The sequence below is a fragment of the Phasianus colchicus genome, chromosome 34 (assembly GCF_987193195.1).
Source record: "Phasianus colchicus chromosome 34, bPhaCol1.hap1.1, whole genome shotgun sequence".
Lineage (NCBI taxonomy): Eukaryota > Metazoa > Chordata > Aves > Galliformes > Phasianidae > Phasianus > Phasianus colchicus.
The window spans coordinates 1,871,738-1,894,759 of record NC_143469.1 but is presented as its reverse complement, the minus strand read 5'-3'; the positions used below and the strand labels follow the sequence as shown (position 1 = coordinate 1,894,759).

At 61.1% G+C, this 23,022-nt stretch overlaps 1 protein-coding gene across 1 annotated transcript; it reads left to right on the top strand.

Moving 5' to 3' along the window:
* Positions 1-4,616: 4,616 nt before the first annotated feature.
* S1PR2 (sphingosine-1-phosphate receptor 2) lies at positions 4,617-14,053 on the top strand. The gene is made up of 2 exons (XM_090128688.1): positions 4,617-4,774; positions 12,505-14,053. Exon 2 carries the CDS (start codon positions 12,513-12,515, stop codon positions 13,578-13,580), a length of 1,068 nt encoding a protein of 355 aa, XP_089984814.1. The 5' UTR covers positions 4,617-4,774; positions 12,505-12,512; the 3' UTR covers positions 13,581-14,053.
* The last annotated feature ends 8,969 nt before the right edge of the window (positions 14,054-23,022 follow it).

Genomic DNA, 23,022 nt, shown 5'->3' with positions numbered 1-23,022 from the left:
CCCCCATGGTGTCCCCCCCCCTCAAATTTCCCCAGACCTCCCCCACCCCCCCAGCAATGCCAACCCCGTCAGTGTCCCCACCCCTCAATGTCCCCCCCCCCCAAAAAAAAAAATAATGCCCCCAGACCCCCAACCCCAAATTTCCCCATCCCATTGAGTTCTATGGGGTGGCCATGGGGGGGGGGGGGGGTATTTTTTTATTGGGGGGGGGGCAATGGGGCGACCCCCAATTGTGACCCTGGGGGCACCGATGTGAGCGTGCAACGTCACCGCTGCGGGTGTGCAAGGCCACCCACGTGACCCCCCCCCCATCCACCCCCCCCACGTGACTCCCCCCCCCATCCACCCCCCCCCCACCGCCATCTGGCCGCCCCCCCCCCTCCCCCCCCCCTTTAAGCCGCGGCGCTGATCCCATTTGCACGGATCTGTGGGGGATATTTTGGGAACACAGCGGCCCCACGCACCCCAGAGCCTGGGGGGGGGGGAGGGGGGGGTCACCCCATAGAACACCCCCCCCCCTTTTTATTTGCCCCCCCCCCATAGTGGGACCCCGAGGTCCCAATTTTCAGTCTTCATTTTCGGCCCCGATTTTGGGTCCCGGTTCTGATCCTTATTTTCAGTCCCCATTTTCAGTCCCAATTTCCAGTTCTGATTTTCAGCCCCAGTTTTCAGTTCTGGTTCTGGTTCCCGGTTCTGCTCCAGATTTTCAGTCCAGATTTTCAGTCCAGGTTCTGCTCCATATTTTCATTCCCAATTTTCAGTCCAGGTTCTGTTCTGTATTTTCAGATCCAATTTTCAGGCCCAATTTTCAGTCCAGGTTCTGCTCCAGATTTTCAGATCTGATTTTCACTCCCAATTTTCGGCCCAGGTTCTGTTCTGTATTTTCAGATCCAATTTTCAGGCCCAATTTTCAGTCCAGGTTCTGCTCTGTATTTTCAGATCCAAATTTCAGTTCTGGTTCTGTTCCATATTTTCACTCCCAATTTTCAGTCCAGGTTCTGCTCCAGATTTTCAGATCCAATTTTCACTCCCAATTTTCGGCCCAGGTTCTGCTCCAAATTTTCAGATCCAATTTTCAGCCCCAATTTTCAGTCCAGGTTCTGCTCCAAATTTTCAGATCCAATTTTCACTCCCAATTTTCAGTCCAGGTTCTGCTCTGTATTTTCAGATCCAACTTTCAGTTCTGGTTCTGCTCCATATTTTCAGCCCCAATTTTCAGTCCAGGTTCTGCTCCAAATTTTCAGATCCAATTTTCACTCCCAATTTTCGGCCCAGGTTCTGCTCCAAATTTTCAGATCCAATTTTCAGCCCCAATTTTCAGTCCAGGTTCTGCTCCAAATTTTCAGATCCAATTTTCACTCCCAATTTTCAGTCCAGGTTCTGCTCTGTATTTTCAGATCCAACTTTCAGTTCTGGTTCTGCTCCATATTTTCAGCCCCAATTTTCAGTCCAGGTTCTGCTCCAAATTTTCAGATCCAATTTTCACTCCCAATTTTCGGCCCAGGTTCTGCTCCAAATTTTCAGATCCAATTTTCAGCCCCAATTTTCAGTCCAGGTTCTGCTCCAAATTTTCAGATCCAATTTTCACTCCCAATTTTCAGTCCAGGTTCTGCTCTGTATTTTCAGATCCAACTTTCAGTTCTGGTTCTGCTCCATATTTTCAGCCCCAATTTTCAGTCCAGGTTCTGCTCCAAATTTTCAGATCCAATTTTCACTCCCAATTTTCTTTCCAGGTTCTGCACCAGATTTTCAGATCCAAATTTCAGTTCTGGTTCTGTTCCATATTTTCACTCCCAATTTTCAGTCCAGGTTCTGCTCCAGATTTTCAGATCCAATTTTCAGTCCCAATTTTCGGCCCAGGTTCTGTTCTGTATTTTCAGCCCCAATTTTCAGTCCAGGTTCTGCTCCATATTTTCAGATCCAATTTTCAGCCCCAATTTTCAGTCCAGGTTCTGCTCCGTATTTTCAGATCCAATTTTCACTCCCAATTTTTAGTCCCCATTTTCAGCCCTGATTTTGGGTCCTGGTTCTGCTTCATATTTTCAGATCCAATTTTCAGTCCCCATTTTGGGTCCCAGTTCTGTTCCGGACTTCCAGTCCCAGGTTTTAATCCCAATTCTGCTCCGGATTTTCAGATCCAGTTTTCAGTCTCAATTTTCAGATCCAGTTTTCAGTCTCAATTTTCAGCCCCAATTTTCAGTCTTGACTTTGGGTCCCAGTTCTGCTCTGTATTTTCAGTCCCAATTTTCAGCCCTGATTTTCAGGCCCGATTTTCAGTCCCAATTTTGGGTCCGGATTCTGCTCCAGATTTTCAGCTCCAAGATTTTCAGCCCCAATTTTCAGTTCTGATTTTGGGTCCCGGTTCTGCTCCGTATTTTCAGCCCACATTTTCATTACCAATTTTCTGTTCCAGTTCTGCTCCACATTTTCAGTCCCGATTTTCAGTCCCAGTGTTCAGCCCCAATGTTCAGATCCCATTTTCAGCCCTGATTTTGGGTCCCAGTCCTGCTCTGGATTTTCAGTCCCAATTTTCAACCCCAATTCTGCTCCGTATTTTCAGTCCTGATTTTCAGCCCTGATTTTGGGCCCTGGTTCTGCTCTGTATTTTCAGTCCCACTTTTTGGTTCTGATTCCTGGTCCTGCTCTGGATTTTCGGCCCTGATTTTCAGTCCTGATTTTCTGCCCCAATGTTGGCTCCCGGTTCTACTCCGTATTTTCAGCCCTGATTTTCAGTCCCAGTTTTCAGTTCTGGTTCTGATTCCCAGTTCTGCTCCAGATTTTTGGTCCCGATTTTCAGTCTCTATTTTCAGCCCCGATTTTGGTTCCCAGACCTGCTCTGTATTTTCAGCCCCAATTTTCAGTCCTAATTTTTGGTTCCGGTTCTGATTCCTGGTCCCGCTCCACATTTTCAGCCCCAATTTTCAGCTCCTATTTTCAGTCCCAATTTTGGGTCCCAGTTCTGATTCCTGGTCCGCTCTGGATTTTTGGACCTGAATTTGAGTCCTGATTTTCAGCCCTGATTTTGGGTCCCGGTTCCGCTCTCTATTTTCAGTCCCAATTTTCAGTCCCACTTTTTTTTGCCCCTGGTTCTGTTTCCCAGTTCTGTTCCACATTTCCAGTCCCCATTTTCAGTCTCAATTTTGGGCCCTGGTTCTTCTCCAGTTTCTCAGTCCCAATTTTCAGTCCCAGTTTTGGGTCCTGGTTCTGAGTCCCAGTCCTGCTTCAGATTTTCACTCCTGATTTTCAGCCCTGATTTTGGGTCCCGGTTCTGCTCTGTATTTTCAGTCCCAATTTTTAGTCCCAATTTCCAATTCCAATTTTCAGTTCCGGTTCTGATTCCAGGTCCGGCTCCAGATTTTTGGTCAGAATTTTCAATCTGAATTTTCAGTGCCAGTTTTTGCTCCCAGTTCTGATTCCCGGTTCTGCTCCGGATTTTCAGCCCCAATTTTCAATCCCAATTTTCAGTCCCAATTCTGCTCTGGATTTTCAGCCCCTATTTTCAGTCCCAATTTTTGGTTCCGGTTCTGATTCCCGGTTCTGCTTCAGATTTTCAGTCCCAATTTTCGCTCCTGGTTCTGTTTCCCAGTTCTGATCCAGATTTCCAGTTCCATTCCCAATCCCAATTTTCAGTCCCGGTTCTGCTCCGAATTTTCAGCCCCGATTTTCAGCCCTGATTTTCAGTCCCAATTTTCAGTCCCGGTTCTGATTCCTGGTTCTGCTCCGGATTTTCAGTCCCAATTTTCAGTCCCAATTTTTGGTTCCGGTTCTGATTCCTGGATTCTCAGTCCCAGTTTTCAATCCCAATTTTCAGTCCCGGTTCTGCTCTGGATTTTCAGCCCTGATTTTCAGCCCTGATTTTCAGTCCCAATTTTCAGTCCCAATTTTCCGTCCCGGTTCTGATTCCCGGTTCTGCTCCGGATTTTCAGCCCCAATTTTCAGTCCCGGTTCTGCTCTGGATTTTCAGTCCCAATTTTCAGTCCCAATTTTCAGTCCCAGTTCTGATTCCCGGTTCTGCTCCATATTTTCAGTCCCAATTTTTGCTCCCGGTTCTGCTCGGGATTTTCAGCCCCGATTTTCAGCCCTGCTTTTCAGTCCCAATTTTCGCTCCCGGTTCCGATTCCCGGTTCTGCTCCATATTTTCAGCCCCAATTTTCGCTCCCGGTTCTGCTCCGGATTTTCAGTCCCCATTTTCAGTCCCAATTTTTGGTTCCGGTTCTGATTCCTGGATTTTCAGCCCCAATTTTCTCTCCCGGTTCTGATTCCCGGTTCTGCTCCATATTTTCAGTCCCAATTTTCGCTCCCGGTTCTGCTCCGGATTTTCAGCCCCGATTTTCAGCCCCGATTTTCAGCCCTGCTTTTCAGTCCCAATTTTCGCTCCCGGTTCCGATTTCTCGGTTCTGCCCCGAATTTTCAGTCCGGATTTTCAGCCCCGATTTTCAGCCCCGATTTTCAGCCCCGATTTTCAGCCCCGATTTTCAGCCCCGATTTTGGCTCCCGCTCCATCCGCCCCCGCCCCCCCCCCCCCCGCTCCTCCCCCCGGCCCCGCCCCCCCCCCGCCCATCGGTGCCGCCCGGGGGCGTTGGGGCCGTGGGGGGGGGGGGGGGGGGGGGCGGGGAGCGGCGGCCGCTCCGCTCCGTCCCGTTGAGCTCCGTTCGGTCCCGTTCGGTTCCGTTCGGTTCCGTTCCCCCCGGGGGGGTCCGGGGGGGTTCCCCCCCCCACCGGGAGCGGCTGCGCGGAACCCCGGGAGGCGGCGGCGGAACGATCGGGAGCGGAGGTGGGGAGCGATGGGGCGGGGGGGGGGGGGGTGGGGGGTCCTGTGGGATTTGGGGGGGGGGAGAAACTATTTTGGGGTCCGGAAATCGATTTGGGGGGGGGTTGGGACCCCGAGGAGCGCGCGGGGGGGTCCTGGGGTGGGTTTTTGGGGGGGTGGGGGGGGGGGAGTTGGACGTGGGGGGGGCGGGGAGTCCCGGGAACGATCGCAGAAATCCCCGGGAAGGTTTTATGGGGTCCTGGGTGCGGATTTTTGGGGTGGGGGGGGGTGAAGGGGGATTGGTCCGGGGGGGGGGGAAGGGGGGGGTAAGAGCGGTTCTGGGGATTTGATTTTGGGGGGCGGTGGGATGGAGTTTGGGGTCCTGAGGTCGCTTATGGGGTGCGTGTGGGGCGGGGGGGGCTCTGAGTGTGCGGGGGGGGGTCCGTGTGTCCGCTTTTGGGGGTCTTGGGGGTCTCTGGGTTTTGGGGGGGGGGTCTTGGGATGGAGTTTGGGGTCCTGAGGTCGCTTATGGGGTGCGTGGGGGGCGGGGGGGGGGTTTAGTGTGCGGTGGGGGGGGTCCGTGTGTCCGCTTTTGTGGGGTCTCCGAATGGGGGGGGGGATTTTGGGATGGATTTTGGGGTCTCCGTGTCGGGTTTGGGGGTCGTGGGAGCGCTTATAGGGTGGGGGGGGAGTTGTAGGGGGAGGCGGGGTCCTAGAGGAAGTTTTGGGGTCTTGGGATCAATAATGACGGGGGGGGGGTCCAAGGATCGGTTTTGGGGTTCTGGGGTGGGTCCTTTTTTTGGGGGGGGGTCTTGGGATGGAGTTTGGGGTCCTGAGGTCGCTTATGGGGTGCGTGTGGGGCGGGGGGGGCTCTGAGTGTGCGGGGGGGGGTCCGTGTGTCCGCTTTTGGGGGTCTTGGGGGTCTCTGGGTTTTGGGGGGGGGGTCTTGGGATGGAGTTTGGGGTCCTGAGGTCGCTTATGGGGTGCGTGGGGGGCGGGGGGGGGGTTTAGTGTGCGGTGGGGGGGGGTCCGTGTGTCCAATTTTGGGGGTCTTGGGATGGGTTTTGGGGTCCCGAGATCACTTATGGGGTGGGGGGGGAGGAGGGGGGGCGGGGGGCTCTGAGTGTGCGTGGGGGGGGGGTCCGTGTGTCCGCTTTTGTGGGGTCTCCGAATGGGGGGGGGGATTTTGGGATGGATTTTGGGGTCGCCGTGTCGGGTTTGGGGGTCGTGGGAGCGCTTATAGGGTGGGGGGGAGTTGTAGGGGGGGGCCGGGATCCTAGGGGAAGTTTTGGGGTCTTGGAATCAGTAATGACGCGGGGGGGGGGGTCCAAGGATCGGTTTTGGGGTTCTGGGGTGGGTCCTTTTTTTGGGGGGGGGTCTTGGGATGGAGTTTGGGGTCCTGAGGTCGCTTATGGGGTGGGGGGGGGAGGGGGAGGGCAGGGGGCTCTGAGTGTGTGTGGGGGGGGGGGGTCCGCTTTTGGGGGTCTCCGAATGGGTTTTGGGGGGGGGGGGTCTTGGGATGGATTTTGGGGTCGCCGTGTCGGGTTTGGGGGTCGTGGGAGCGCTTATAGGGTGGGGGGGAGTTGTAGGGGGGGGGCGGGGTCCTAGGGGAAGTTTTGGGGTCCTGGGATCGGGACTGGGAGGAGGGGGGGGTCCAAGGATCGGTTTTGGGGTTCTGGGGTGGGTCCTTTTTTTGGGGGGGGGGGGGTCCTGGATGGGGTTTTAAATAGGGGAAGGGGGGGAAGGGGGTCCCAGGACTGGAATTGGGGTTTCGGGATGGATTTGGGGCTTCGTGGGGTGGGATTCGGGGGTCTCTGTATTGGCTTATTGGTGGGGGGGGGGGCCTGGGGGCATTTGGGGGGGGTCCTGGGATGGGTTATGGGGGGGGGGGGTCTTGGGGTGTTGATGGAAATGGGGGGGGGGGTCCTGGGATGGTTTTGGGGTGTTGGGGTTGGTTGTGGGGGTCCCAGCGTCGACTTTGGGGGGCTCTGGGATTGGGGGGGGTCTCAGGAGTGGTTGGGGGGGGTCTTAGGACTGGTTTTGTGGGGGGGGGTCTCAGGATCGATCTTGGGGTTCATGGGGTGGGGAAGAGGGTCTCTGTATTGGGTTATTGGTGGGGGGGGGGCCTGGGGGCATTGGGGGGGGTCCTGGGATGGGTTATGGGGGGGGGGGTCTTGGGGTGTTGATGGAAATGGGGGGGGGGTCCTGGGATGGTTTTGGGGGTGTTGGGGTTGGTTGTGGGGGTCCCAGCGTCGACTTTGGGGGGCTCTGGGATTGGGGGGGGGTCTCAGGAGTGGTTGGGGGGGGTCTTAGGACTGGTTTTGTGGGGGGGGGTCTCAGGATCGATCTTGGGGTTCATGGGGAGGGGAAGGGGGTCTCTGTATTGGGTTATTGGTGGGGGGGGGCCTGGGGGCATTTGGGGGGGGTCCTGGGATGGGTTATGGGGGGGGGGGGGTCTTGGGGTGTTGATGGAAATGGGGGGGGGGGGGTCCTGGGGGTGTTGGGGTTGGTTGTGGGGGTCCCAGCGTCGACTTTGGGGGTCCTGGGGTGGATAAGGGGGGGCTCTGGGATTGGGGGGGGGGGTCTCAGGAGTGGTTGGGGGGGGGGGCTGGGATTGGTTTTGTGGGGGGGGTCTCAGGATCGATTTTGGGGTTCATGGGGTGGAATTTGGGGGTCTCTGCAGTGGGTTATTGGGGGGGGGTCCTGGAATGGGTTATGGGGGGGGGGGGGGGGGATCGTGGAATAACTTGGGGGGGTCGCAAGGTCGATTTTTTTTTGGGGGGGGGTCTTGAAAGCCAGTTGGAAATGGGGGGGGTGCCCTGGGATGGATTTTGGGGGTCCTGGGGTGGGTGATGGGGGGGGGGGGGTTCTGGGAGCACTTGGAGTCGATTTGGGGGGGGGCCGAGGGGGGGTCCTGGGATGATGGCAGAATGGGGGGGGGGGTAAAGGGGGGTCCTTCAACAAATTTGGGGTCCTGGGATCGGTTATGGGGTCGTGTGAGTGGTTTGTGGGGGGGGTCCTGGGGTCGCTGTTGGGGGGGGGTCACAGCCACACGGGGGGGGGGGGAAATGTGTCCCCCCCCCCTCAGTCCCCAGAGTGTCCCCATCCCCCCCAATGCCCCCAACCCCCCCAACGCCCCCAGCCCCCCCCCAATGTCCCCAATCCCATCCATGTCCCCCCCAAGTGTCCCCATGTTCCCCCCCCCCCCAGCGTCCCCAACCCCCCCAATCTCCCCATCCCCATAACGTTCTCGACCCCCCCAACCCCCCCTTGTCCCCAATGTCCCCAACCCCAAAATGTCCCCATCCCTATAATGGCCCCAACCCCACATTGTCCCCATATCCCCCACCTCAGCCCCCCCAATGCCCCCAATGTCCCCATTGTCCCCAATCCCCCATTGACTCCCATTGCCCCCAATGTCCCCAATCCCCCAATTGCCCCCATTGCCCCCAATGCCCCCATTGTCCCCAATGTCCCCAATGTCTCCATTCCCCCAATTGCCCCCATTACCCCCATGTCCCCAATGTCCCCAATCCCCCAACTGCCCCCATTGTCCCCAATGTCCCCAATGCCCCCAATGTCCCCAATCCCCCAATTGCCCCCATTGCCCCCCATATCCCCAATGTCCCCAATGTCCCCAATCCCCCAATCCCCCCATTGCCCCCATTGCCCCCCATGTCCCCCATGTTCCCAATGTTCCCAATCCCCCAATTGCCCCCCATGTCCCCCATGTCCCCCATGTCCCCAATCCCCCAATTGCCCCCAATTGCCCCCCATATCCCCAATGTCCCCAATGTCCCCAATCCCCCAATCCCCCCATTGCCCCCATTGCCCCCCATTGCCCCCCATTTCCCCAATGTCCCCAATCCCCCCATTGCCCCCAATGCCCCCAATGTCCCCAATGTCCCCAATCCCCCATTGCCCCCAATGCCCCCCATGTCCCCAACCCCCCCGTCCCCCCCCCAGTTCCCCAGCCGTGACGCTGTGGTGCCGCCGTTCTGACGGTGCGCCCCCAAACCGCCGCCACCGGATTTCCTCCCTGACTCACTGTCCCTAAACATCCACGGTGTCACCGTCACCCCACAGTGTCGCCGTCACCCCACAGTGTCACCGTAACCCCGCACCGTCACCCCACAGTGTCACCGTCACCCCTCAATGTCACCGTAACCCCGCACCGTCACCCCACAGTGTCACCGTCACCCCACAATGTCACCCCACAGTGTCGCTGTCACCCCACAGTGTCACCGTAACCCCACACCGTCACCACACAGTGTCACCATAACCCCACAATGTCACCATAACCCTACAATGTCACCCCACAATGTCACCGTCACCCTACAGTGTCACCGTAACCCCACACCGTCACCCCACAGTGTCACCATCACCCCACAATGTCACCCCACAGTGTCACCATCACCCCACAATGTCACCACAACCCCACAGTGTCACCGTCACCCCACAACGTCACCCCAGAATGTCACCATCACCCCACAGTGTCACCCTAACCCCACAATGTCACCCCACAGTGTCACCGTCACCCCACACCGTCACCCCACAATGTCACCATAACCCCACAATGTCACCGTAACCCCACACCTTTAACCCACAATGTCACCGTAACCCCACGTCATCGCCCCACAGTGTCACCATCACCCCACACCATAAGCCCACAATGTCACCGTCACCCCACAACGTCACCGTCACCCACAGCATAACCCCACAATGTCACCGTCACCCCACAGTGTCACCGTCACCCCACAGTGTCACCATAACCCCACAGCGTAACCCCATAACATCACCATCACCCCACACCGTCACTCCACGGTGTCACTGTAACCCCACAGTGTCACCCCACAACGTCACCGTCACCCCACAGTGTCACCATAACCTCACACTGTCACCCCACAGTGTCACCATAACCCCACAGCGTAACCCGACAACGTCACCGTCACCCCACAGCGTAACCCCACAGTGTCACCGTCACCCCACACCGTCACCCCACAATGTCACCATAACCCCACAATGTCACCATCACCCCACAGCGTAACCCCACAACATCACCGTCACCCCACACCATCACCCCGCAGTGTCACCGTAACCCCACGGTGTCACTGTTACCCCACACCGTAACCCCACAGTGTCACCGTAACCCCACAGTGTCACTGTCACCCCACAATGTCACGATAACCCTACAGCATAACCCCACAGTCCCACACCCCCTCATCACCCCCTGACCCCCATCACCCCCCCAACCCCCACCCCCTCATCACCCCCCATCCCCCATTGTCCCACCATCAACCCCCCACCCCCTTATCACCCCCCCAACCCCCACCCCCCTACAGTCCCCCCCCCTTCATCACCCCCACCCCCACTGTCCCCCATCACCCCCCCCACCCCCCAGAGTCCCCCACCTCCTCATCCCCCCCCACCCCCCATCACCCCCCATCCCCCATTGTCCCCCCATCCCCCCATCCTCCCCCACCCCCCCACAGTCCCCCGCCCCCTCATCACCCCCCAACCCCCATCACCCCCATCCCCCCCATCACCCCCCCACAGTCCCCCATCCCCTCATCACCCCCTCCCCCACTGTTCCCCCACCGCCCACCCCCCCACAGTCCCCCATCCCCTCATCACCCCCCACCCCCACTGTCCCCCCATCACCCCCCCAACCCCCATTGTCCCCCAACCCCCCACCATCCCCCACCCCCTCATCACCCCCCTGACCCCCATCCCCCCCCCACCCCCCAGAGTCCCCCCACCCCCTCATCACCCTCTAACCCCCATCACCCCCCACCTTCCCACAGCCCCCCACCCCCTCATCATCCCCCACCCCCCATAGTCCCCCATCCCCCCTGACCCCCATCACCCCCCTGACCTCCATCCCCCCCACCCCCTGCAGCCCCCCACCCCCTCATCACCCCCCACCCCCCATTGTCCCCCCATCCCCCCCCACCCCCCACAGCCCCCCACCCCCATCACCCCCCTGACTCCCATCACCCCCCACCCCCTCATCACCACCCCGACCCCCATCCCCCCCAATCCCCCCACAGTCTCCCACCCCCTCATCACCCTCCTGACCCCCGCACCCCCCATAGCCCCCCATCCCCCCTGACCCCCATCAGCCCCCTGACCCCCATCCCCCCCAGTCCCCCCACAGCCCCCCACCCCCTCATCACCACCCTGACCCCCATCCCCCCCTGACCCCCATCCTCCCCTACCCCCCGCAGCCCCCCACCCCCCCATCACCCTCCTGACCCCCCCCCACATAGCCCCCCCATCCCCCCTGACCCCCATCCCCCCTGACCCCCATCAACCCCCACCCCCTAATTACCCCCCTGACCCCCATCACCCCCCTGACTCCCATCACCCCCCACCCCCCGCAGCCCCCCACCCCCTCACCATCCCCCACCCCCCCCCACCCCCCACAGCCCCCCGCCCCCTCACCACCCCCCATCCCCCCATCCCCCCCCCACCCCCCATAGCCCCCCCATCCCCCCTGACCCCCATCCCCCCCCCGACTCCCATCACCCCCTGACCCCCATCACCCCCCTGACTCCCATCACCCCCCACCCCCTGCAGCCCCCCACCCCCTCACCATCCCCCATCCCCCCATCCCCCCCATCCCCTCATCACCCCCCAACCCCCATTGTCCCCCTATCCCCCCCCACCCCCCACAGCCCCCCGCCCCCTCACCACCCCCTATCCCCCCATCCCCCCCCCACCCCCTCACCACCCTCCAACCCCCATCACCCCCCACCCCCTCACCACCCCCTCATCACCCCCCTGACCCCCATCACCCCCCTGACCCCCATCCCCCCCCACCCCCCGCAGCCCCCCACCCCCTCACCACCCCCCTGACCCCCATCCCCCCCAATCCCCCCACAGCCCCCCACCCCCTCACCACCCCCTCATCACCCCCCTGACCCCCATCACCCCCCACCCCCCCCCCACCCCCTCATCACCCTCCAACCCCCATCACCCCCCACCCCCTCACCACCCCCTCATCACCCCCCTGACCCCCATCACCCCCCTGACCCCCATCCCCCCCCACCCCCCGCAGCCCCCCACCCCCTCACCACCCCCCTGACCCCCATCCCCCCCAATCCCCCCACAGCCCCCCACCCCCTCACCACCCCCTCATCACCCCCCTGACCCCCATCACCCCCCACCCCCCCCCCACCCCCTCATCACCCTCCAACCCCCATCACCCCCCACCCCCTCACCACCCCCTCATCACCCCCCTGACCCCCATCCCCCCCACCCCCGACAGCCCCCCACCCCCTCATCACCCCCCTGACCCCCATCCCCCCCAACCCCCATCACCCCCCACCCCCCGCAGCCCCCCACCCCCTCACCATCCCCCATTCCCCCATCCCCCCCCAGCCCCCCCCAGCCCCCCACCCCCTCATTACCCCCTGACCCCCATCACCCCCCTGACCCCCATCTCCCCCAATCCCCCCACAGCCCCCCACCCCCTCATCACCCCCCTGACCCCCATCACCCCTCCACAGTCCCGCACCCCCTCACCATCCCCCATCCCCCCATCACCCCCCCACCCCCCACAGCCCCCCACACCCTCACCACCCCCTCACCACCCCCTCATCACCCCCCTGACCCCCATCCCCCCCAATCACCCCCCATCCCCCCACCCCCCATAGCCCCCCCATCCCCCCTGACCCCCATCACCCCCCACTCCCCACAGCCCCCCACCCCCTCACCACCCCCTCATCACCCCCCTGCCCCCCCCCCCGCAGGTCCCGCCATGGGCAGCATCTACAAGGACTACTTCAACACGGCCAAGATCCGGGAGCACTACAACTACACCAAGGGGGGGCAGCTCCCCGACGGCTCGGCGGCCGCCTCCCACGGCGTCGTCTCCGTCGTCATCGTCGCCGTCTGCTGCCTCATCGTCCTGGAGAACCTCCTGGTCCTCGTCTCCGTCTGCCGCAACCCGAAGCTGCACTCCGCCATGTTCATCTTCATCGCCAACCTGGCTTTTTCCGACCTGCTGGCCGGTTTGGCTTTCATGGCCAACATCCTCCTCTCCGGCTCCACCACCTTCAACCTCACCCCGGTGCAGTGGTTCGTCAGGGAAGGGACGGCTTTCGCCACGTTGGCCGCTTCGGTTTTCAGCCTGCTGGCCATCGCCATCGAGCGCCACGTGGCCGTCACCCGCGTCAAGGTGTACGGCGGGGACAAGGGCTGCCGCATGGTGCTGCTGATCGGCGCCTGCTGGCTGGTGGCGGCGGCGGTGGGCAGTTTGCCCATCATGGGCTGGAACTGCATCAGCGACCTGCGCGACTGCTCCACCGTCCTCCCCCTCTACTCCAAGCGCTACGTGCTCTTCGTCGTCACCATCTTCACCCTCATCCTCCTCGCCATCGTCGGCCTCTACGGGCGCATTTATTGCATCGTCCGCTCCAGCCACGCCGACATCGCCAACGCTCAGACTCTGGCCCTCCTCAAGACGGTCACCATCGTTTTAGGAGCCTTCATCATCTGCTGGCTGCCCGCCTTCGTCATCCTCCTCCTGGACGCCTCGTGCCCCGTCCGCTCCTGCAGCATCCTTTACGGGGCCAACTACTTCTTCGCCTTCGCCACCCTCAACTCGGCCGCCAACCCCGTCATCTACACGCTGCGCAGCAAGGAGATGCGCAGGGAGTTCCGCAGGGTGCTGTGCTGCTGCGGGGCGGCGGGGGGCCGGGGGGGGGCCGAGACCCCCGGGCGCTGCGCTCTGCCCCTCCGCACCTCCAGTTCCACGGAGCGCTGGAGCCAAAAGCAGGGGCTGCCCGCCTCGCCCGCCACGAGGGAGTGCACCACGTCCGTCTGAGGGGGGCGGCCCATGCGTGACCCATGGGTGCCCCACGGGTGTCCCTAGGATGCCCTATGGGTGCCCCACGGGTGCCCCATGGAGGCTACTTGGGTGCCCCATGCAGGCTACTTGGGTGCCCCATTGGATGCCCCTAGGATGCCCCATGGGTGCCCCATGGATGCTTCTTGGGTGCCCCATTGGATGCCCCAAAGATGCCCTATGGGTGCCCTATGGGTGCCCCACAACTGCCCCATGGACGCTTCTTGGGTGCCCCATTGGGTGCCCCTAGGATGCCCTATGGGTGCCCCACGGGTGCCCCATGGAGGCTACTTGGATGCCCCATTGGATGCCCCTAGGATGCCCCATGGGTGCCCCATGGAGGCTACTTGGGTGCCCCATTGGATGCCCCAAAGATGCCCCATGGGTGCCCTATGGGTGCCCCACAACTGCCCCATGGACGCTTCTTGGGTGCCCCATTGGGTGCCCCTAGGATGCCCTATGGGTGCCCCACGGGTGTCCCTAGGATGCCCTATGGGTGCCCCACGGGTGCCCCATGGAGGCTTCTCGGGTGCCCCATGGAGGCTACTTGGGTGCCCCTTGGGTGTCCCTAGGATGCCCTATGGGTGCCCCACGGGTGCCCCATGGACGCTTCTTGGGTGCCCCATGGATGCTTCTCGGGTGCCCCATTGGATGCTTCAAGGGTGTGCTTAGGATGCCCCATGGGTGCCCCATGGATGCTTCTTGGGTGCCCCATTGGATGCCCCAAGGATGCCCCGTGGGTGCCACGTGGGTGCCCCATGGACGCTTCTAGGGTGCCCCATTGGATGCCTCAAGGGTGCCCCATGGGTGCCCCATGGATGCTTCTTGGGTGCCCCATTGGATGCCCCAAAGATGCCCCATGGGTGCCCTATGGGTGCCCCACGGGTGCCCCACGGAGGCTACTTGGGTGCCCCATTGGATGCCCCAAGGATGCCCTATGGGTGCCCCACGGGTGTCCCTAGGATGCCCTATGGGTGCCCCACGGGTGCCCCATGGAGGCTACTTGGGTGCCCCATTGGATGCCCCAAGGATGCCCCACGGGTGCCCCATGGATGCTTCTCAGGTGCCCCATGAACGCTTCTTGGGTGCCCCATTGGATGCCCCAAGGATGCCCCATGGGTGTCCCTATGGATGCCCTATGGGTGCCCCACGGGTGCCCCATGGAGGCTTCTCGGGTGCCCCATGGAGGCTACTTGGGTGCCCCATTGGATGCCCCATGGAGGCTACTTGGGTGCCCCTTGGGTGCCCCAAGGATGCCCTATGGGTGCCCCACGGGTGCCCCATGGACGCTTCTTGGGTGCCCCATTGGATGCCTCAAGGGTGCCCCATGGGTGCCCCATGGATGCTTCTTGGGTGCCCCATTGGATGCCCCTAGGATGCTTCTTGGGTGCCCCATTGGATGCCCCAAAGATGCCCCATGGGTGCCCTATGGGTGCCCCACGGGTGCCCCACGGAGGCTACTTGGGTGCCCCATTGGGAGCCTCAAGGGTGCTCTATGGGTGCCCCACGGGTGTCCCTAGGATGCCCTATGGGTGCCCCACGGGTGCCCCATGGAGGCTACTTGGGTGCCCCATTGGGTGCCCCTAGGATGCCCCATGGGTGCCCCATGGAGGCTACTTGGGTGCCCCATTGGATGCCCCAAAGATGCCCCATGGGTGCCCTATGGGTGCCCCACGGATGCCCCACGGGTGCCCCATGGAGGCTACTTGGGTGCCCCATTGGGTGCCCCAAGGATGCACCATGGGTGCCCTATGGATGCCCCACAGATGCCCCACGGGTGCCCCATGGAGGCTACTTGGGTGCCCCATGGGTGTCCCTATGGATGCCCTATGGGTGCCCCACGGGTGCCCCATGGAGGCTTCTCGGGTGCCCCATGGAGGCTACTTGGGTGCCCCATTGGATGCCCCATGGAGGCTACTTGGGTGCCCCATTGGATGCCCCAAAGATGCCCCATGGGTGCCCTATGGGTGCCCCACAACTGCCCCATGGACGCTTCTTGGGTGCCCCATTGGGTGCCTCAAGGGTGTCCCTAGGATGCCCTATGGGTGCCCCACGGGTGCCCCATGGAGGCTACTTGGGTGCCCCATTGGATGCCCCTAGGATGCCCCATGGGTGCCCCATGGAGGCTACTTGGGTGACCCATTGGATGCCCCAAAGATGCCCCATGGGTGCCCCATGGATGCTTCTCAGGTGCCCCATGGATGCTTCTCAGGTGCCCCATGGACGCTTCTTGGGTGCCCCATTGGGTGCCCCATGGATGCCCCATGGACGCTTCTTGGGTGCCCCATGGATGCTTCTTGGGTGCCCCATTGGATGCCCCAAGGATGCCCTATGGGTGCCCCACGGGTGCCCCATGGAGGCTACTTGGGTGCCCCATGGATGCTTCTTGGGTGTCCCATTGGATGCCCCTAGGATGCCCCATGGGTGCCCTATGGATGCCCTATGGATGCTTCTTGGATGCCCCAAAGATGCCCCATGGGTGCCCCATGGACGCTTCTCAGGTGCCCCATGGAGGCTACTTGGGTGCCCCATGGATGCCTCTTGGGTGCCCCATTGGATGCCCCAAGGATGCCCCATGGGTGCCCCATGGATGCTTCTTGGGTGCCCCATTGGATGCCCCTAGGGTGCCCCATGGGTGCCCTATGGATGCCCTATGGATGCTTCTTGGATGCCCCAAAGATGCCCCATGGCTGCCCCATTGGATGCCCCACGGGTGCCCCATGGATGCTTCTCAGGTGCCCCATGGACGCTTCTTGGGTGCCCCATTGGGTGCCTCAAGGGTGCTCTATGGGTGCCCCATGGATGCCCCATGGACGCTTCTTGGGTGCCCCATGGAGACTTCTTGGGTGCCCCATTGGATGCTTCAAGGGTGTGCTTAGGATGCCCCATGGGTGCCCCATGGATGCTTCTTGGGTGCCCCATTGGATGCCCCAAGGATGCCCTATGGGTGCCCCACGGGTGCCCCATGGACGCTTCTTGGGTGCCCCATTGGGTGCCCCTAGGATGCCCCATGGGTGCCCCACGGATGCCCCATGGACGCTTCTTGGGTGCCCCATTGGATGCCTCAAGGGTGTGCTTAGGATGCCCCATGGATGCTTCCTGGGTGCCCCACAGGTGCCCCATAGGTGCCCCTAGGATACACCATGGGTGCCCCACAGATGCCCCATGGACGCTTCTTGGATGCCCCATGGATTCATCTTTGTTGCCCCATGGATTCATCTTGGTTGCCCCATGGATGTTATTTGGTTGCCCCATGGATTCATCTCGGTTGCCCCATGGATGTTATTTGGTTGCCCCATGGATTCATCTTGGTTGCCCCATGGATGTTATTTGGTTGCCCCATGGATTCATCTCGGTTGCCCCATGGATGCCTCATGGGCAGATGTTCATCGGGCGCCCCACGGATTCTTCTGGATTGCTCCATGGATGCTTCTCGGATGCCCCATAGCTGCCCCATAGCTGCCCCACGGATGCTTCTGGGGCGCCCCATTGGTTGCCCTATGGATGTTCTTTGGGTGCCCCATGGATTCTTTTTGGTTGCCCCACAGATGCTTCTGGGGCGCCCCATTGGTTGCCCTATGGATGCTTCTTGAGTGCCCCACAGACTCTCCGTGGACACCCCATGGAAGCCCCATAGATGCCCCATGGACGCCCCATGGAAGCCCCATGGACGCCCCATGGACGCCCCATACGTGCCCCATGGATGCTTCTTGGGTGCCCATGGACACCCCACAGATACCCCATAGATGCCCCATGGACACCCCATGGATTCCTCATTTGCTGCCGCGTGGATGATTGTGGGCTGCCCCACGGACGCCCCATAGACACCCCACGGATGCCCCATATGTGCCCCACAGATGTCCCATGGAGGTCCCATAAACACAACGGGGATGACGCGTGGCCACCCCACAGCCACCCCATGGATGTCCCATAGCCACCCCATGGCCACCCCACGGCCACAACCGATAGGGACCCCATGGCCACCCCATGGGTGACCCACAGCCACCCATGGTCACCCCATGGCCACCCCACAGCCATAATCCATAGGGACCCCATGGCCACAACCCATAGCCACCCCATGGCCACCCCATGGCCACAACCCATAGGGACTCCATGGCAACCCCATGAGTGACCCACAGCCACCCCATGGATGTCCCATGGCCACCCCACAGCCACAACCCATAGGGACCCCCCGGCCACCCCATAGATGTCTCACAGCCACCCCATGGCCACCCCATGGCCACAACCCATAGGGACCCCATAGCCACCCCATGGCCACCCCATGGCCACAACCCATAGGGACCCCATAGCCACCCCATGGCCACCCCATGGCCACCCCATGGCCACAACCCATAGGGACCCCATGGCCACCCCATGGATGCCCCATAGCCACCCCATGGCCACCCCACGGCCACAACACATTGGGACCCCATGGCCACCCCATAGATGTCCCACAGCCACCCCATGGCCACCCCATGGCCACAATCCATAGGTACCCCATGGCCACCCCATGGATGCCCCTTAGCCACCCCACGGCCACCCCATGAATGCCCCATAGCCACCCCATGGCCACCCCATGGATGCCCCATAGCCACCCCATGGCCACCCCATAGATGTCCCATGGCCACCCCATGGCCAGAACCCATAGGGACCCCACGGCCACCCCACATCCAGCCACCCTACAGCTGACCCCCCCCCCCCATGGCACAGCGGTACGAATCCCCCCCCCTCCCCCCTCCCCCCTCCAGGTACGAACGGCCCGATCCCTTCCAATTACCCCAATTAATTAATTACCCCTCCCCCCCCATCTCCACCCCCCCGGCGCACACGGGCGCATCTTCCCACGCCCTGCCCTCCCCCCGAGGCCGTCGGATCCCGTCGGACGGGTCCTGGTGGTGAATTTCCCCCCCCCCCCCCGGAAAAAACCCCTCGTGGGAAACGCCGCGTTTTTAGGGCTGGATTTTTTGGGGGTTTTCTTTGGGGTTTTGTGTTTTTTTTTTAATATATAAATATTTTTTTTTGTATGGGAAAAGGTGGGGGGGGGGGGGGACACGTCGGACTCCTCGCTCTGCGTGCGGGCACGCGGGTTGGGTGGGGGGGGGGGGGGGGAAGGGGACCCCTGGGTGCCCCCCCCCCACCCTTTGGGTGAGGAGTGCATTAAAATGTGGCTTTTGCCGTCTGCCTCTGCGTGATTTGGGGTGGGGGGGGGATTGGGGGACACTAAATGGGGGCATTTGGGGACCCCTGAATGGGGTGGATGGGGCCATATAGGGACCCCTAAATGGGGCCACCTGGGGACCCATCAATGGGGCATTTGGGGTCCCCTGGATAGGGTGGGTGGGATCATATGGGGACCCCTCAATGGGGCCATATGGGGACCCCTCCATGGGACATTTGGGGACCCCTCCGTGGGGTGGGTTGGGGCCAAATGGGGACCCTTCAATGGGGGCATTTGGGGACCTCTGGGTGGGGTGGATGGGGCCATATAGGGACCCCTTAATGGGGTGGGTGGGATCATATGGGGACCCCTTAATGGGGCATTTGGGGACCCCTAAATGGGGTGGGTGGGATCATATGGGGACCCCTAAATGGGGCCACCTGGGGACCCATCAATGGGGCATTTGGGGTCCCCTGGATAGGGTGGGTGGGATCATATGGGGACCCCTCAATGGGGCCATATGGGGACCCCTCCATGGGACATTTGGGGACCCCTCCGTGGGGTGGGTTGGGGCCAAATGGGGACCCTTCAATGGGGGCATTTGGGGACCTCTGGGTGGGGTGGATGGGGCCATATAGGGACCCCTTAATGGGGTGGGTGGGATCATATGGGGACCCCTTAATGGGGCATTTGGGGACCCCTAAATGGGGTGGGTGGGATCATATGGGGACCCCTAAATGGGGCCATATGGGGACCTCTGAATGGGGCATTTGGGGACCCCTGTATGGGGTGGGTGGGACCATATGGGGACCCCTGAATGGGGCCATATGGGGACCCCTCAATGGGGGCATTTGGGGACCCCTGGATGGGGTGGGTGGCGCCATATAGGGACCCCTAAGTGAGAGCATTTGGGGACCCCTTAATGGAACATTTGGAGACCTCTTTATAGGGTGGGTGGGATCATATGGGGACCCCTGAATGGGGCCACTTGGGGACCCCTCAATGGGGTGGGTGGGATCATATTGGGACCCCTAAATGGGATCATATGGGGACCCCTGAATGGGGGCATTTGGGGACCCCTGGATGGGGTGGGTGGGATCATATGGGGACCCCTTAATGGGATCATATGGGGACCCCTCAATGGGGCATTTGGGGGACCCCTGAAGTGGACCATATGGAGACCCCTGAATGGGGCATTTGGGGACCCCTCAATGGGGTGGGTGGGATCATATTGGGACCCCTAAATGGGGCCATATGGGGACCTCTGAATGGGGCATTTGGGGACCCCTGGATGGGGTGGGTGGGACCATATGGAGACCCCTGAATGGGGCATTTGGGGACCCCTCAATGGGGTGGGTGGGATCATATTGGGACCCCTAAATGGGGCCATATGGGGACCCCTCAATGGGGGCATTTGGGGACCCCTGGATGGGGTGGGTGGGATCATATTGGGATCCCTTAATGGGATCATATGCGGACCCCTCAATGGGGCATTAGGGGACCCCTGGATGGGGTGGGTGGGGCCATATGGGGACCCCTAAGTGAGAGCATTTGGGACCCCTAAATGGGGCCATTTGGGGACCCCTGGATGGGGTGGGTGGGATCATATTGGGACCCCTTAATGGGATCATATGGGGACCCTTCAATGGGGGCATTTGGGGACCCCTGGATGGGGTGGGTGGGGCCATATAGGGACCCCTAAGTGAGAGCATTTGGGGACCCCTAAATGGGACATTTGGAGACCTCTGTATAGGGTGGGTGGGATCATATGGGGACCCCTAAGTGGGGCCATATGGGGACCCCTGAATGGGGCCACCTGGGGACCCCTAAATGGGGTGGGTGGGATCATATTGGGACCCCTAAATGGGGCCATATGGGGACCTCTGAATGGGGCATTTGGGGACCCCTGTATGGGGTGGATGGGGCCATATAGGGAGCCCTAAATGAGGGCATTTGGGACCCCTAAATGGTGGCATGTGGGGACTCCTCCATGGGAATGGATGGGATTATATAGGGACCCCTAAATGGGGCCATATTGGGACCCCTGAAGTGGACCATATGGGGACCCCTCAATGGGGTTGATGGGACCATATGGGGTCCCCTGGATGGGGCCATTTGGGGACCCCTCCATGGGACAATTGCAGACCCCTAGATAGGGCCATATGGGGACCCCTGGCTGGGATGGATGGGGCCATATGGGGTCCCCTCCGTGGGGGCATTTGGGGACCTCAAGTTGGGGCCATATAGGGACATTTGCATGGGGCCATATGGGGTCATATAGGGATGTCAGCATGGGGCCATATAGGGACCTTTGCATGGGGCCATATGGGGAGCTGTGAGGCCATATAAGGACCTCTGAACGGGGCCATATAGGGACCTTTGCATGGGACCATATGGGGAGCTGTGGGGCCATATAGGGATGTCAGGATGGGGCCATATAGGGACCTTTGCATGGGGCCATATGGGGCCATATAGGGATGTCAGGATGGGGCCATATAGGGACCTTTGCATGGGGCCATATGGGGCCGTATAAGGATCTCAGGATGGGGCCATATAGGGACCTTTGCATGGTGCCATGCGGGGAGCTGTGAGGCCATATAAGGACCTCTGAACGGGGCCATATAGGGACCTTTGCATGGGACCATATGGGGAGCTGTGGGGCCATATAGGGATGTCAGGATGGGGCCATATAGGGACATTTGCATGGGGCCATATGGGGCCATATAGGGATCTCAGGATGGGGCCATATAGGGACCTTTGCATGGGGCCATATGGGGCCGTATAGGGATGTCAGGATGGGGCCATATAGGGACCTTTGCATGGGGCCATATGGGGCCGTATAGGGATGTCAGGATGGGGCCATATAGGGACCTTTGCATGGGGCCATATGGGGCCATATAGGGATGTCAGGTTGGGGCCATATAGGGACCTTTGCATGGGGCCATACGGGGAGCTGTGAGGCCATATAGGGACCTCTGAACGGGGCCATATAGGGAACTGTGCTGAGCCCCATAGGACCACACGTGGCCGTTTCCCCCCCCCCCCCCCGCGCAGCCAGGAAGAGGAAGTGGGGTTTTTCTGCCACGTGTGGCCCCTATGGGGCGTTCCTATGAGACCGGGGGTGTCCACAGCCCCCCCCCAAAATTATGGTGCCCCCCCACCCCACAGTGCTGTGCCACACAACCCCCCCATTCCCACAATGGGGCACCCCATATCCCCCCCCCCATATCCTCATGGTGGTGCACCCCACATCCCCCCCCCCATATCTCTGCAGCGGGACACCCCATAGCCCCCCCGCAGCCCCCCCCCATCCCCAGTGTTACATCCCTGCCCCCCCCCATAGCAATAAATGGTTCCTCCCTGCCCCCCCCCAGCAATGAATGATCCTTCCCCGCTTCTCCCCCCCATAGCAATGAATGGCCTCTCCCTGCCCCCCCCATTCCCCCATTGCAATGGTTTATCCCCTCCCCCCCCCATTGCAATGAATGGTCCCTCCCTGCCCCCCCCATAGCAATGAATGGTCCCTCCCCCCCCCCCCCCCCATTCCCCCATAGCAATGAATGGCCCCTCTTTCCCCCCCCCCATAGCAATGAATGGATGGTTCCTCCCTGCCCCCCCATAGCAATGAATGGTCCCTCCCTGCCCCCCCCCATAGCAATGAATGGTTCCTCCCTGCCCCCCCCGTTCCCCCATTGCAATGGTTTATCCCACCCCTCCAGTGCAATGAATGGTCCCTCCCCCCCCCCATTCCCCCATAGCAATGAATGGCCCCTCTTTCCCTCCCCCCCATAGCAATGAATGGTCCCTCCCTGCCCCCCCCCCATAGCAATGAATGGTTCCTCCCTGCCCCCCCCCCATAGCAATGAATGGTTCCTCCCTGCCCCCCCCATAGCAATGAAGGGTCCCCCCCTACCCCCCCGCCATTGCAATGAATGGTTCCTCCCTGCCCCTCCCCTAATAGCAATGAATGGTTCCTCCCTGCCCCCCCCATTGCAATGGTTTATCCCACCCCCCCATAGCAATGAATGGCCCCTCTTTCCCCCCCCATTGCAATGAATGGTTCCTCCCTGCCCCCCCCCCATAGCAATGAATGGCCCCTCTTTCCCCCCCCCATTGCAATGGTTTATCCCACCCCCCCATGGCAATGAATGGTCCCTCCCCCCCCCCCCATCACTGCCCTCTCCCTCCCGCCATTTTCTCCCTGTCCCCTCCCCCTCCCCAAACCCCACCCCCCCATAACCCCTCCCCCCCCCCTCCCCCCCC